This window comes from Oncorhynchus gorbuscha, linkage group LG07 (genome assembly GCF_021184085.1).
Source record: "Oncorhynchus gorbuscha isolate QuinsamMale2020 ecotype Even-year linkage group LG07, OgorEven_v1.0, whole genome shotgun sequence".
NCBI classification, from domain to species: domain Eukaryota; kingdom Metazoa; phylum Chordata; class Actinopteri; order Salmoniformes; family Salmonidae; genus Oncorhynchus; species Oncorhynchus gorbuscha.
Window position 1 is genome coordinate 58,491,073 of NC_060179.1, and position 15,451 is coordinate 58,506,523.

The following is a 15,451-nucleotide window of genomic DNA, read 5'->3' on the forward strand; positions in this document are numbered from 1 at the left end:
CCAGAGCTGTCGCCAGAATTGTATGCTCATTTCTCTACCATAAGCCAATGTCATTTTAGAGAATTTGGCAGTACGTTCAAACGGCCTCACAACCGCAGACCACGTGTAACCACAGCAGCCCAGGACCTCCACATCCGGCGTCTTCACCTGCAGGATTGTCCGAGACCAGCCACTCAGAAAGCTGATGAAACTGAGGAGTATTTCTGTCTGTAATAAAGCACATTTGTGGAGGGAAAAGTTATTCTGATTTGCTGGACCTGGCTCCCAAGCGTGTGAGCCAAGGCCCTCCCTGGCACATCACTGGCCAGTCATGTGAAATCCATAGATCAGGGCCCAATTTATTTATTTAAAATTGACTGATTTACTTATATGAACTGTAATATGAATGAGTCTTAAATGACACCATATTTCCTATATACAAGGGTATCATTTCAGATGTGTACCATATATGTCAAAGTTCACCAGCTGTTCTGTTTTTAACCTTTTTTTATTCAGGTTAGTCTCATTGCAATAACATGTATTTTTCAACAGAGACCTGGTCCAATGATCTACTGCTATGCTCTCATATTTAAAGTAGTCACATTAAAATCCTGTACAGAAAACAAATAAATAAATAAATAATCAACGATGCAGACTTTCGCTAGCCACTGGATAGATTAGCAAAGAAAAAACCTCATTCAGTCCAGTTTGATAGGTCGTCTTAGAAAACAAATCCCTGTCCCATCAAAACAACCTGCTAAACCTTCAGCCTGCCCGTTTCTACTTCAGCCAACTTGCCGTTGTCATGTCTGGCAAGAAAATGTAGGGTTGGCTAACGCAGAAAAGGGCAGGTACCCAAGACTAGTACTAAACCTCAACTTTAACCTAATATCCCATGTTTCCTGACAGCTTAGGGCCCAAACAAGCTACAATGATATCATCAACCACTCTAGAAGAGCTGTATGTTACACTGTTTAGTTAAAGTCAGCTGGGTATGATATAATTGTTTAGTGGAACTCAGGTAGAAGGGAACTGCCTGTACACAAGCTTGAGAAAGCTGGGATGGATTCAAAAGGGAGCCAGGTAGACAGGAGGTGTTGGCAGAAGAGACAGAGGAGGAGAAAGGAGGAGGAAACGCATCATAGGGATGGAGAGTTGGGTTGGTAGAGGCCGTGGGAGCTGAGATACCGATGCTCTACTTGGTCTTCTTGTCCTCAGTAGGAGAGTAGGGGGGAGGTTTGTCCTGGAGAAGAGGAGAAACACAGCGTTATTACAGATGTACACAGTACGGAGGACAAAATCAACTGAGTTAAACCCATTTGATTAATGTGCTACATTGATACTATGCTTAACTGATACCCTGTCAGTTCCTACGCTGGATATAGCAGGATAACATTTGGCATTTGCTTTGCCTGGTTTCTCCCACCTGTCTGTTTCTGATTTCGGGCTGTAGCCATCATTACATTCTGTCTGCTGGTTGTTGTCATGCAAAAGACGTGCTGGTCTCACAGTAATTGACGGCTAATTAACATAAACGTTTAGCATGTCCAGGCCCTCAACTCATTAGGATATGAAGAAATTGTATTTCAGAAGAACAGAATACGAGTTGGCCGACTGCATGTTATCTGGCTATGCTCCGTGCCATAGGCTGTAGGCTTGTTCATTTAGAGGACGATATATGCTTATACGTAGGCTTGTTCATTTAGAGGATGATATATGCTTATACGTAGGCTTGTTCATTTAGAGGATGATATATGCTTATACGTAGGCTTGTTCATTTAGAGGATGATATATGCTTATACGTAGGCTTGTTCATTTAGAGGATGATATATGCTTATACGTAGGCTTGTTCATTTAGAGGATGATATATGCTTATACGTAGGCTTGTTCATTTAGAGGATGATATATGCTTATACGTAGGCTTGTTCATTTAGAGGATGATATATGCTTATACGTAGGCTTGTTCATTTAGAGGATGATATATGCTTATACGTAGGCTTGTTCATTTAGCAGATGATATATGCTTATAAGTAGGCTTGTTCATTTAGCAGATGATATATGCTTATAAGTAGGCTTGTTCATTTAGCAGATGATATATGCTTATAAGTCACATGCTGTTATTTTATATGATTTTATTTTAAGAATAATATAATTGAACTTAGTTGAATAAAATACAAAGGATATTTTTGTACATATGAAGTGGCTATGTTGAGCATAAGTGATCATTTGAAACAAGTCCTATACACTAGATTTAGAGGTATTTGGCAACTTTAGTTGTGAATGATACAAACCTTAGATCTTTGAAATCAAACATATATGGGCTACATGATGCGACCCATAGGCTATTGATGATTTGAGAAAGTCATTAAAAAAAAGCTTAAACTCTGTTCCTTGCCTCAGGCTGCACACGTTGTTCTCTCATCAAGTGATCATATTTTCATCCGACAGACGATTCTCAACTTAGTCTTAACTAATATGTAAAAATGTGTTTTGATTTAGAATGGCAGAAACAGTGTCAAAAGAAAAGACGTATGCACTCGAATAGCGAATGGAGGCCGCTTTCCCACGGCTTGTTTTTCAATCATGCTGGGTAGGCTACTCTGGATATTTCACTCCATGCATCAACCACCGTTTGAGGAGCAGGCAGCCTCTCGCTGCACGACAGGTGATATTCTGCCAAACTCTGTACGCCATGGGCTCTCCAACCCTGTTCCTACAGCTCCCCCAGTGCTCTGTACGCCATGGGCTCTCCAACCCTGTTCCTACAGCTCCCCCAGTGCTCTGTACGCCATGGGCTCTCCAACCCTGTTCCTACAGCTCCCCCAGTGCTCTGTACGTCATGGGCTCTCCAACCCTGTTCCTACAGCTCCCCCAGTGCTCTGTACGCCATGGGCTCTCCAACCCTGTTCCTACAGCTCCCCCAGTGCTCTGTACGCCATGGGCTCTCCAACCCTGTTCCTACAGCTCCCCCAGTGCCCCCAGTGCTCCAACCCTGTACGCTCCCCCATGGGCTCTCCAACCCTGTTCCTACAGCTCCCCCAGTGCTCTGTACGCCATGGGCTCTCCAACCCTGTTCCTACAGCTCCCCCAGTGCTCTGTACGCCATGGGCTCTCCAACCCTGCTCTCCAACCCTGTTCCTACAGCTCCCCCAGTGCTCTGTACGCCATGGGCTCTCCAACCCTGTTCCTACAGCTCCCCCAGTGCTCTGTACGCCATGGGCTCTCCAACCCTGTTCCTACAGCTCCCCCAGTGCTTCATTTGGGAAACCAAGTGAAATATGTTTGGGAACATCAATAGTATTACGTTTTTACAAGGAAACATTTAATTTGACTGTTGACAGTCCAACTCTCTGCTTGCTTGAGAAAGGAATGTAGGAGAGAGAGGCGATGGAAATGCACGGTATAAAGCTAAAAAGTCTCGCTTCAGCCTATTAATTAGGAAAATATATTTTTAAATCCCTATTACTAGGGAATTTGCAATTTCACTATAATTGTAAGCTAACGCTGTAAGCCTGCCTCGGCCTTTATGTTCTTCCCCAGAATCATATATAGAATGTTTGGAGCGTAGCATAAGGTAACCAGTCTATTCAGTATGCATGATAATACAGTCCTCACTCAAAGACGATTACTAGAATTTGTTATATTTTGGAGTACAGACTCGACCAATTATGTACCAGACATCTTAAATCAGTTTTTATGTTTCTGTGCCATGTGTAATATGCAGTAGGCGATGTATTGTATAACGGGACAATAGAGCCCTGAGTACCAGGCCATTAGCAACCTGATGGTAGTTAGCAAATTGGGTACTACCAAATCATGTCCAGAGTACATAAAAAGGAGATTACGTGACTCAAAAGGCTACGTGGAATTTTACTGTGGTCATGACTGCCGGTAATACGGTCACAACAGCCCTAGTCTGGCTACTCTCCACCTGAGAGGAAGTGAGCACCTGTTCTCTGGTTGCACTGTAAGTGGGATGTCTCTCACAGGTCTCTGTACCATTGGATTGTTCCGCTCTCATTGTTCCTGTGATGCATCCTGCATGGTATTAATTGGCTGTACTCTAACCTGCTCTTTGTTTATTGGGTCAGGCAGCTGTCTGCATTGACTTGTCCTGATGACCCTGCCTCTTCTACCTGCTACTGGGCCAACAATTTAAATATAATGGGGAAAATCCATACACTACTAATGTGAAATGTTATCTATGTGCATTTGATAAAGTCAGATTTACAGAGGTAAAATGGTAAAAAGGTGGTAAACAGGTGTACCTGTGGTAGGTAGACGGGAGGGAGTGTGGCACAGCTGGCACTGGCTGCTGCCTCTGCTGCCTTTGCCTCGGCTGGGGGAGGAGAGAAGCAAGTTAATTAATTGTCCTATTATTTAATGCTTTGGCAGCAAGGGATCGCTCACATCACGCCAATTAAAACTATCACTGATGAAGGAACTTTGCAAGAGTGAGTTAGACAGAAAGAAAAGGAGAGTGTGAGCGAGGGGAAGGAGAGAGAGAGCGCGAGAGAGGAGAGAAAGCGAGAACCCAAATGTATTCTGACCTGCAGGTGTGGAGGGCAGGTCAGGGTTGTGGGGGGCCTGCTGTCCCAGGGGGGCGGAGTAGGGAGGAGGGGGCATGTAGGCCGCAGGGCCATCAAACTGGGCGGGGTTGGGGTAGAATGCATCTGGAAAGAAACAGACAGTGGTTAGATATGAGATGCAATAATACATGGACTGTTTTTTGTGATTAAACTATTTTTCAAATCAATTGGACAAGTACAAAACATTAAAAGGGGGACAACAGTCGGCTTAGTGTCTGGTCAGTACCTGGCGGAGGGGGGTTGGGGTAGGAGTACCCGGGTGGGGGTCCCGCCGGGTACCCATTGGCTGGGGGAGGAGGGTAGGCATATGCCCCGTTGGCCATGTACGGACAGCCCCCAAAGCCACCACTCACAGGCTGCCCTCTGGATGCTGCACAGGGGAAGAGGAGAGGGGGAAACATCCATTTAAACTAGCTATTTCAAAAGGAGCTAGTCACTGGGTAAAATGGTCAAAGATTAAAGCTCCAAAGTTGTTCACCTTGTGCAGCAACCTGTAACATGCACTGTCCAAACTCAATGGCTCCTCCAGCAGCAAACACCAGCTTAAAGGTGGCACAGCCTTCCCAGCCTCCTGAGATCGTGATAGAAGTACAGTTAACTCTTTCAAAAAATAAAATATTAAAATCTGGAATATGTTTTAACTAAAGCGAGCCTGTTCCTCCAAGGTTTGGCAGGGAGATTGAGAAGACTTTCCTTCTAAGTCCATTTTAAGCACAGAAGTGGTCCTTGGCTAGGTATGTCTCATAAATGTACTTATTATAGTCACTTTACCTCTACCTACATGTACAAATTACCTCGACTAACCTGTACCCCCACACATTGACTAGGTACCGGTACCCCCTGTATATAGCCTCATTATTGTTATTTTATTGTGTTAATTATTTTTTACTTTAGTTTACTTAGTAAATATTTTCGTTACTATTTTCCTAACGGCATTGTTGGTGAAGGGCTTGTAAGCAAGCATTTCACGGTAAGGTCTACTACACCTGTTGTATTCAGCGCATGTGACAAATACAATTTGATTTGATTTATGTTTCTCTGCTACTGACAGTGTGAAGTTCTTTGAGGTGTGGTGGTATACAGTCAGTCTCATCCTCTCACACACACACACCTCCGGGCTCTGCGCTGACTGTGCCTTTGATGTAGTTGGCCCCCAGGACAGGCTGTTTGACCTCACAGCCCTTCATCAGGTAGAAAGGCATCATGAAGGACAGCAGAGCATCATGACCCCCCTTCGCCACAAAGATCACCTGGGGACAGACAACCTGGATTACACCCATCATTTTCTTTCATATCTAGTGCCTATAGGGTTAGGGACTGGGTTGGGGTGTTTGAAAAATGTGCACGGTAAAGAAGTGTCTCCTCTTACCCTGTAGGGGGTCAGGAAGATGCTCCCCTTCTTACTCTTCCTGAAGGCATCAGGCAGGCACTCAGCTTCACAGAATACAAGCTCCACGTTCTCATAGCTCATCAACACACTGATGACACACACACACACACACACACACACACACACACACACACACACACACACACACACACACACACACACACACACACACACACTTGTCAACATATCATTTTGAAGTTGCAAGTCAATTCAGTGTTCATTTACCTAAATTAACATGACAATTATTATTTTCCATAACCACAGATAAAAATAAAACATTTAAAAAGAGCATGCTTATGAGATCAAGGGGGCATTGTGCAACTGTCCGAGTTGGTCAGTTACCATAAGTCAGGGGTGTCAAACTCAAATACCCAGTGGGCCAAAATGTAAAACCTGAACAAAGTCACAGGCCAATATTGAACAAATTAACCTTTTAATATGGACCCAAACAAGTTTTGCTTTAACATTGAATATGGAACAAGCATCGTTTATTACCATACAATATATACTTTAATAGTGGAGACATGCAAAATCGAATTTCAAATGAAAAAACACATCAATGGCATTCATTTACATTTACATTTAAGTCATTTAGCAGACGCTCTTATCCAGTGCGACTTACAAATTGGTGCATTCACCTTATGACATCCAGTGGAACAGTCACTTTACAATAGTGCATCTAAATCTTAAAGGGGGGGGTGAGAGGGATTACTTATCCTATCCTAGGTATTCCATTTATTAAATAAATAAAATGTAAATAAAAATTGTATGCCTCTTTTCTATTTGCAGCCTTCTGATTTAAATACCAAAATAAACTTTTTCCACTGGCTAATAATTTTACAAATAAAATGATAATAAATCAATCAACCATTCAAGCCCATGCCTTGTAGGAAGAAAAAGACTTAAATGTAATAAAGAAAACAAATAAAATGTTAATTATAGGAAGAAAAAGTGCATAAAGAAAACGTTAATTATTGCACACTGGTCTAATCTGATGTGCCCAAGACAGATACCTGGCATCTCTTCTTGGATGCTAGTTCATCAATGTCTGGGCTCAAGCTCTGAGCTGAAGAAATCCTCAGTATCGAGCGAAGATGTTCATCAGTCAGACGTCTCCTGTGAGTTGTTTGGGTCATCTTCATCGAGGAGAAAAGTTGCTCGCATAGATAAGTGCTGCCGAACATGGAGAGCATCTGAGCAGCTTGGGTGCGGAGCTGAGGCATTGTGTCAGGGATGAACCGTGGAAACTGTGCGGCGCCCACAGCATCATACTTTGACTTCAGCGTGTCGTTGCACTGGAGTTCAATCAGCTCCATTTGGATGTTGGTTGGTGCATTTTCCACATCAACTGCGAAGGGATTACTAAGCAGTTCAATCTTGCATTTCTGGGCATCGAAGTCGACAAATCGCCGGCTAAACTCAGCGGCGAGAACACTGAGTTTTTCAGCAAACTGTGCGCATGGGAACACGGCGGTAGAGATCTGCGCTTTTATGGATTGGCAGCAGGGAAAATGGCAAGGGTTTCCTTGCAGCATCTGATTCTCCCACAGGCACAGTTTAGTTTTGAAGGCCCTCACTGCAGCGTACATGTCTGTGATGATGCTCCCCCTGCCCCTGAAGCTGCAGGTTCAGCGCATCGAGATGGCACAGAGAAAGGCCAGCTCACACAGGAACTTTTGCTCCCGGAGCTCTGCTGTATCCTTCCCTTTGGTTTCCAGGAATTTACATATTTCCTCACGCAGCTCGAAACATCTGTTCAGTACTTTTCCTCTGCTTAGCCATCTCACCTCTGTGTGATACGGCACGTCTGCGTATTCCGAACCACACTCCTCCAGAAAAGATTTAAACTGGTGGTGATTTAGACCTTTGGCTCTTATAAAGTTAACTACCTGTGTTACTGTGGTCATAACATGTTCCATCTTTAGGGCTTTGGCACACAGTGCTTCCTGATGTATGATGCAGTGGTAAACAGTTAGCTCACCTGCACAGTTCTCTTCCCGCATCTTCTCCCGAACCATGCCCACCAGTCCACTCTTTTTACCGCACATCGCTGGCGCACCATCTGTCGTTAATCCAACGAGTTTATCCCACGGCAGCTTTATTTCAGTTACACATTTGGAAACCTCAAAGATTTCCTTTCCTGTGGTTGTGCCATGCATTGATTTGAATCCTAATAGCTCCTCCGTAACACACAGATTTGAGTCCACTCCACGGATGAAGACTGACAGCTGAGCAGTATCAGATGCGTCGCAGCTCTCATCCACAGCGAGGGAGAACGCAACAAAATCTTTTCCCTTTTCCATCAGCTGGTCATACAGATTGGTGGCAAGATCACATGTGCGATCAGCTACTGTGTTCCTGCTCAGGCTCACGTTTGAAAATGCTTGTTTTTTCTCTGGGCATACGAGGTCACAAACCTTCATCATGCACTTTTTCATGAACTCTCCCTCATTAAAGGGCCGGGCTAATTTTGCGATCTCTGCTGCCACTATAGAACTAGCCTTTACAGCAGCCTCGCTTTGTGATGTGGATTTTTTAAACATATTCTGTTGTGAAACCAAACTTCTTTTCATCTCCTCTACTTTCTGGCTCCTTTGAGTCATGTCCAGGTCCTTGTATTTGTCATGGTGTTTCGTTTCATAGTGTCATCTAATGTTGTACTCCTTACTTACAGCCACGTTGACTCCACAAACAAGACAAACAGGTTTGTTTTTTACATATGTAAACAGATATTCTGCCTCCCACTTGTCCAGAAAGCTCCTGTTTTCTTGCCTTTCTTTTCGCCATTTTTGGGAAGGGTTAGCTCGCTGACAGTTGTAGCGTCTATGTTGCTATGACTACTGTCACAAAGGAGAGAGCGTTTCTGGGTCCTGTCCTGATTGGCGCGCGAAAACAGCAGAGCATTATGGGATTCGTAGTATTAGTGGTGAATGCGCTGTATAATACCGGCGGGCCAGCTCTAGTAGTAATTTGGTATTGTCTCGCGGGCCAAATATAATTAGAGTTTGACACCCATGCCATAAGTGATCCATTGCTCATCTCCAGTAAAGAGCTAGTAGGCTGTAATAGGCTTATGCTTGGTGACACACTAGTGGCTGGCTAGACAGTTAGTTACAACACCTTAATACGTTTACCTGCCATGACCGCATGACAGATACGTAACGCGTATTTACGGGAAAACGGCATGATTAGTGATTAGTGGAGTAGTGTTGAGTGTAGAGGTGGATCAAATGAATATTCTTAGTGTTTGTGACACCCGCCGTTTGGTGAGAAGTAGACCCGGTGGCAATGGCAAGACGGAGAATACCCAGTCTGTCTTGTTGAGCTTTGACAGTGTTTCTTCCTGATAAGGTCAGGTTGTAGTTGCTATTCTGTCAGGGCCCTATGTTCCAAACCAGCTTCGGTGCTTTAGGTGCCAAGGATTCAGACATGTTGCAGCAGTGTGTAGACAGGATATCTCACGATGTGAGAAATGTGCAGGAGGGCAAAGTCAGAGGGAGTGTAGTTGCGATAGAGAAAGCCCGATGTCAACCGTGGGGGTGCCCATGCAACTGGGGACCCAAAATGCCCTGTGAGAGAGACAGGTTGAGATTGCCAGAGTTTGAGTGGGGCAGAAAACTTCATATGCTGAGGCAGTGAAGAGAGTAGAGGATAGCCCAAGGGTGAGTTAGGTTTCTCCGAGCCCCCAATTGAGTAGGCCTGAAGAGAGAGAGCCAGAGAGGATGAGTTTTAGTAAGGTTGGATTTCTTGCATTTATAGCCATGGTGATCAACTGCAATGCACAGATGGAGCCAAAATCACAGAAGATAGATCCGGTATTTGCAGCAGCAAAGATATTTGGGTGTGAGAGATTTTAGTGCAGAAGATCTACAGGAGAGTTTGGGAGAAGGGGTTCCATCCTCCCAGGCTGACGGCCTACTGTAGGATCGTTTAGGGCCAAGTAGTGGAAGTGGTGGGAAAAGTACCCAATTGTCATACTTGAGTACAAGTAAAGATACCTTAATAGAAAATGACTCAAGAAAAAGTTAGTCACCTAGTAAAATACCACTTGAGTAAAAGTCTAAAAGTATTTGGTTTTAAATATACTTAAGTATCAAAAGCAAATGGAATTACTGAAATATACTTAAGTATCAAAAGTAAAAGCATGAATAATTTCAAATTCCTTATATTAAGCAAGCCAGACGGCACAATGTTTTTGTTATTTTAATGTATAGATAGCCAACAATCAGACATAATTTACAAACAAGGCATTTGTGTTTAATGAGTCCGCCAGATCAGAGGCAGTAGGGATGACCAGGGATTTTGATAAGTGTGTGAATTTGACCATTTTCCTATCAAAATGTAATTAATACTTTTGGCTGTCAGGGAAATGTATGGAGTAAAAAGTACATTATTTTCATTAGGAAAGTAGTGAGGTAAAATATAAACAGTAGAGTACAGTTACCCCAAAAAACTACTTATGTAGTACTTTAAAGTATTTTTACAACACTGAGTAGTGGGATGGGGTTGTGGGTTTTTGGGGACAGTGTATAGGTGCAGGATTAGATGGTGCTGCAATTTAAGTTTTTGCTATTCCCCTTTATTTTCTTTTTTTGTCACAATGTGGAATGCACATTCCAAACTGAGAAAGGCAGCAATATGCCAAAAAGGGTCTAGTCTGCCAGAAATTCACAACAGGAAGAATAAGACTAGGTTCAAATCATGACTTCAGTGATCTTCAGGTCAGAGTTCTAGAAAGATGCTAGAGTTGGATGACCGTTCAGAGGTCGTTTATTTTCTTCTCCGATGTTCCCAGTTGTTTTGAACGCGGCATAAACTCAACCTAAACTGATGAGCTGAAGTGAGACTGACACTGTCAACACACGATTTGATTGTCATCATTATACAAGAGTTAGCTTCTGAGTCCTGGCCAAGTTGTTGACAAGGCAAGATCTATTAGCTAGTTTGCTAGGTTCCTGAAAGAATACGCAATGTCAAAGCTACAGTAGCTACAATACATTGAATGGCTCGCTGGTAAAATACACAGAATGCTAACTAACGTTACATAGCTAGACATTGCCTAGCTACATAGGGAGAATCTCAATTGCATACTCATGGGTTCTTCCCCTCTGGCCTTCTCCTCCAAATGGGTTTTGAGGAGGTGAAGAGAGGACGAGGAGATTCCCCCATCGACACAGCTAACTAACGTAACTCTACCAAAGACGGTACAGTATGAAGACATAAAGGAATTGCTTCTTGGATAGTAATTCCGGATGACGCTTGAAGGCGATGTCATGGCGATGTTGGCTAGCGAAGCTCATGCGCATAGACACGTTAGGCTCGTCTCACGCTGAACTGCGCATGTGTAAACCGTCAACTCAAAGGCACTCCTTCGATATAAAGTCGTTTTTGACGAAAATAAAAACGTGTCAGTTTGTCACTTTCACGAGGTTGGAATAATAACATGTTCAAATACTTAAGACATTGGCACGAATCTAGGTGGTGCCTTTACATTTTATGAAAATTAACAACCAATTAATATTTTGTCAATTCTCTCATTGACTTCTCCAACCCCCAAACCCCGGCCTGGTCTGTTTAGTCTGCTTCGCAAGCGTTCACAGAAGTCTAGCGATGTTCCGTATCTGTGTTAAGAAACTCTGTGCGTCTACTACGGCTGGCTTGCTCAGGTTGACTGAAGAGCATTAGCTAGCTAGTGTGAGCAAGCTAGCTCTAGCTATCCAACGTTACCTTTCACTGTTGGTGATAATGACGCCTCCGGATTCTGAATTGTTCTTGTTCAAAGCCATTGCGATGTCGCTTCGTAACTACCGAGTGGAATGAACAAAGTAAAAGACTGACAAATGCAGTCTCAAATGTGAACTGGATAAAATCGTTGTGTAGTTTCACTAGTCCGCCTGCTTCACGGACCACTTTTGTTGTGATGCTGATGCGCCTGCACTTTCTGGCATGTTACGCCCACACGGCGGTGTCATCTCAAAGTGTCTCTCTGGCCGTTTCTAGAGAGAGTGGACGACTTTAGAAAAATGTAATTAAGCTACACAGTGAAGTGGTTTACCATACTGTATTTTGTTAAACATATTAGCAGTTGCATTTGAAAGAGCTCTACAGTACCCAATATTTAGGCTACTTATTGACTATGGGTGCAAGCATAGCTGCTGGAAATAGTGGTGCTGAGTAGGGGTGTGCCAAGTAGTCAGTTATTGTTATAGATATGTGGGCAGGTTTCTGGATACAAATATGATCCGAGTATTTTTTTTATTATCCGTGATTTTTTAGTTGTTGATTTTTTTTTTTAAATCAGGTGTCAGCACACAACTTTCTAATGTCAGTCATTCATATGTGCACGTTTCTAAATAACTCAACTGGCTAGTTTGCCTGTCTGTAAAGAGATGGGCGCGCTGTACTTTGATCCTGCTGCTCTGACAGAGCCTATTTCTGAGTCCACTCGCTTCCGATCACTTTTCCTCACATGATCATTTAGATTGCTGCTGCCTGATACTAGGATTTAACTTTAATTTATTTTGAATCCCTTTTTTGTTGTATCCAATTGGTAGTTCCAGTCTTGTCCCATCGCTGTAACTCCCATACGGACTCGGGAGAAGCGAAGGTCAAGAGCCGCGCGTCCTCCGAAACACGACACTTAAAACAATGCCCGCTTAACCTGGAAGCCAGCCACACTAATGTGTCGGAGGAAACACTGTACACCTGGCAACTATGTCAGCCTGCATGTGCCCGGCCCACCACAGGAGTCGCTAGAGCGCGATGGGATAAGGGCATCCCGGTTAGCCAAGCCCTCCCCTAACCTGGACGGCACTTGGACAATTGTGCACCACCCCACAGGTCTTCCAGTCGCAGACTTGAACTAGGATCTCTAGTGGCACAGCTAGCGCTGTGATGCAGTGCCTTAGACCACTGCACCTATCAGGAGGCCCCTGATTTGACTTTTTAAACATTATTAGTCATTTAGCAGACACTCTTATCCAGAGAATGAGTGTATCCATTTTCCATTTATACTGGTCCACCAGTGGGAATCAAACCCACAGCCATGGCATTGCAAGTGCCATGCTCTACCAACTGGGCCTGGAGGCACCTCAGTACCTCCAGGCTCTGATCAGGCCCTACACCCAAACAAGGGCACTGCGTTCATCCACCTCTGGCCTGCTCGCCTCCCTACCACTGAGGAAGTACAGCTCCCGCTCAGCCCAGTCAAAACTGTTCGCTGCCCTGGCCCCCCAATGGTGGAACAAACTCCCTCACGACGCCAGGACAGCGGAGTCAATCACCACCTTCCGGAGACACCTGAAACCCCACCTCTTTAAGGAATACCTAGGATAGGATAAGTAATCCCTCTCACCCCACCCCCCCTAAGTTTTAGATGCACTATTGTTAAGTGACTGTCCCACTGGATGTCATAAGGTGAATGCACCAATTTGTAAGTCGCTCTGGATAAGAGCGTCTGCTAAATGACTTAAATGTAAATGTAATGTAATGGGACTAAGCATATCAAGCTATCAATATGCATAATATCAAAAATATCGGGACAAGGCTAGAGAAAGTAATATGAAATGCTGATGCGGATTCTGACCAGTGGAGGCTTCTGATGACGGCTCATAATAATGGCTGGTATGGAGTCAATGGAGCTTTTGATGTGGCACATGCGCCGAATACAACTTTACAGTGAAATGCTTACTTACAAGCTCTTAACCAACAAGGCAGTTTGAAGAAAAATACGAGTTTAGAAAAGATTTTCACAATAAACTAAAGTAAAAAATAAAAAAGTAACAATAAAATTTAAATAACGAGACTATATACAGGGGGTACCAGTACAGAGTCAACGTGCGGGGGTACAGGTTAGTCTAGGTAATTGAGGTAGTATGTACATGTAGGTTGGGGTTTAGTGACTATGCATAGATAATTAACAGCGAGTAGGAGCAGCATACTTTTTTTTGTTAAATTTAGCGAAGGGGAGGTCAATGCAAATAGTCCAGCCATTTGATAAGCTGTTCAGCAGTCTTATGGCTTGGGGGTAGAAGCTGTTAAGAAGCCTTTTGGACCTAAACTTGTTCATTCCATTGACTTGGCCATTCCATTGACTTGGCCATTCCATTGACTTGGCCATTCCATTGACTTGGCCATTCCATTGACTTGGCCATTCTATTGACTTGGCCATTCTATTGACTTGGCCATTCCATTGACTTGGCCATTCCATTGACTTGGCCATTCCATTGACTTGGCCATTCCATTGACTTGGCCATTCCATTGACTTGGCCATTCTATTGACTTGGCCATTCCATTGACTTGGCCATTCTATTGACTTGGCCATTCCATTGACTTGGCCATTCCATTGACTTGGCCATTCCATTGACTTGGCCATTCAATTGACTTGGCCATTCCATTGACTTGGCCATTCCTTGACTCCATTCCAGCCATTATTATGAGCCGTTCTCCCCTCATCAGCATCCACTGATTCTGATTGAGTAACAGCAAACTTGGCTGCCTGCTGCAAGTTGAAGAGACAGACCAAGAGGCTTCTAATCAGCTTCTACCCCCAAACCACAAGACTCCTGAACACCTAATCAAATGGCTACCCAGACTATTTGCACTGCCCCCCCCCCCCCCATTTACGCTGCTGCTACTCTCTGTTATTATCTATGCATAGTCACTTTAATAACTCAACCTACATGTACATATTACCTCAATTACCTCAACTAACCGGTGCTCCTGTATATAGCCTCGCTATTGTTATTTTACTGCTGCTCTTTAATTATTTGTTAACTTTTTTTTCTTTTTTTTTGGTATTTTTAAAAACTGCATTGTTAGTTAGAGGCTTGTAAGTAAGCATTTCACTGTAAGGTCTACCTGTTGTATTCGGAGCATGGGACAAATAACATTTGATTTGATTTGACACACACACACACACACACAGGCCTAATCTGCAGTTTTTTTTTGCAGTGAGAAAAATGCAAGGAGCTATTTTTCGAACATCTACTTAGGCATATTAAAACATTTACGGATGTGATTACAAACATGGGTATGGCCATGTCGGCACACCCCTAGTGCTGCAGCACCCCCTATAAGATGGAGCCTTTAGTAGTCCTGTATTAGCGGACCGATATAGTTGTCTGTAACATGGGCTAAAAAATGTATTCAGCACTGCAGCACCACTACCCACCGTCAGCAAAAATATCACAGCCCCCCCCCAAACTACTTCCCTCGGCTATAGGTGCAAGTGCTCTTGTTGACACCATATATTGGTTGACGCAGAAAACCTTCTGTGTGTAGGTTAGTCATCCCTGTGTGTAAGCACAACTGAACAATGAAAACTGTATTTCATGATCAAATTATTTTCTCTTTTATTTTCTCTGCAGGATATTTTTGGTCAAGAACAGCTAGTCAGGTCTCATGCCGCGTTAAAAACAAATGGGAACTCGGAAATCTCGGACTTCCGACTTCAGTGCATTCAAGACAACTGGGGGAAAAACTAGCTCTGACA

At 43.6% G+C, this 15,451-nt stretch overlaps 1 protein-coding gene across 1 annotated transcript; it reads right to left on the bottom strand.

The window, feature by feature from the left end:
- Positions 1–468: 468 nt before the first annotated feature.
- Positions 469–11,922, bottom strand: wbp2 (WW domain binding protein 2). The gene is made up of 8 exons (XM_046356928.1): positions 11,686–11,922; positions 5,938–6,046; positions 5,680–5,818; positions 5,047–5,139; positions 4,795–4,938; positions 4,530–4,652; positions 4,248–4,318; positions 469–1,222 (listed from the first exon to the last, which is right to left on the bottom strand). The coding sequence occupies exons 1-8, from the start codon at positions 11,742–11,744 to the stop codon at positions 1,175–1,177; spliced, it is 786 nt and encodes a 261-aa protein (XP_046212884.1). The 5' UTR covers positions 11,745–11,922; the 3' UTR covers positions 469–1,174.
- Positions 11,923–15,451: the final 3,529 nt, after the last annotated feature.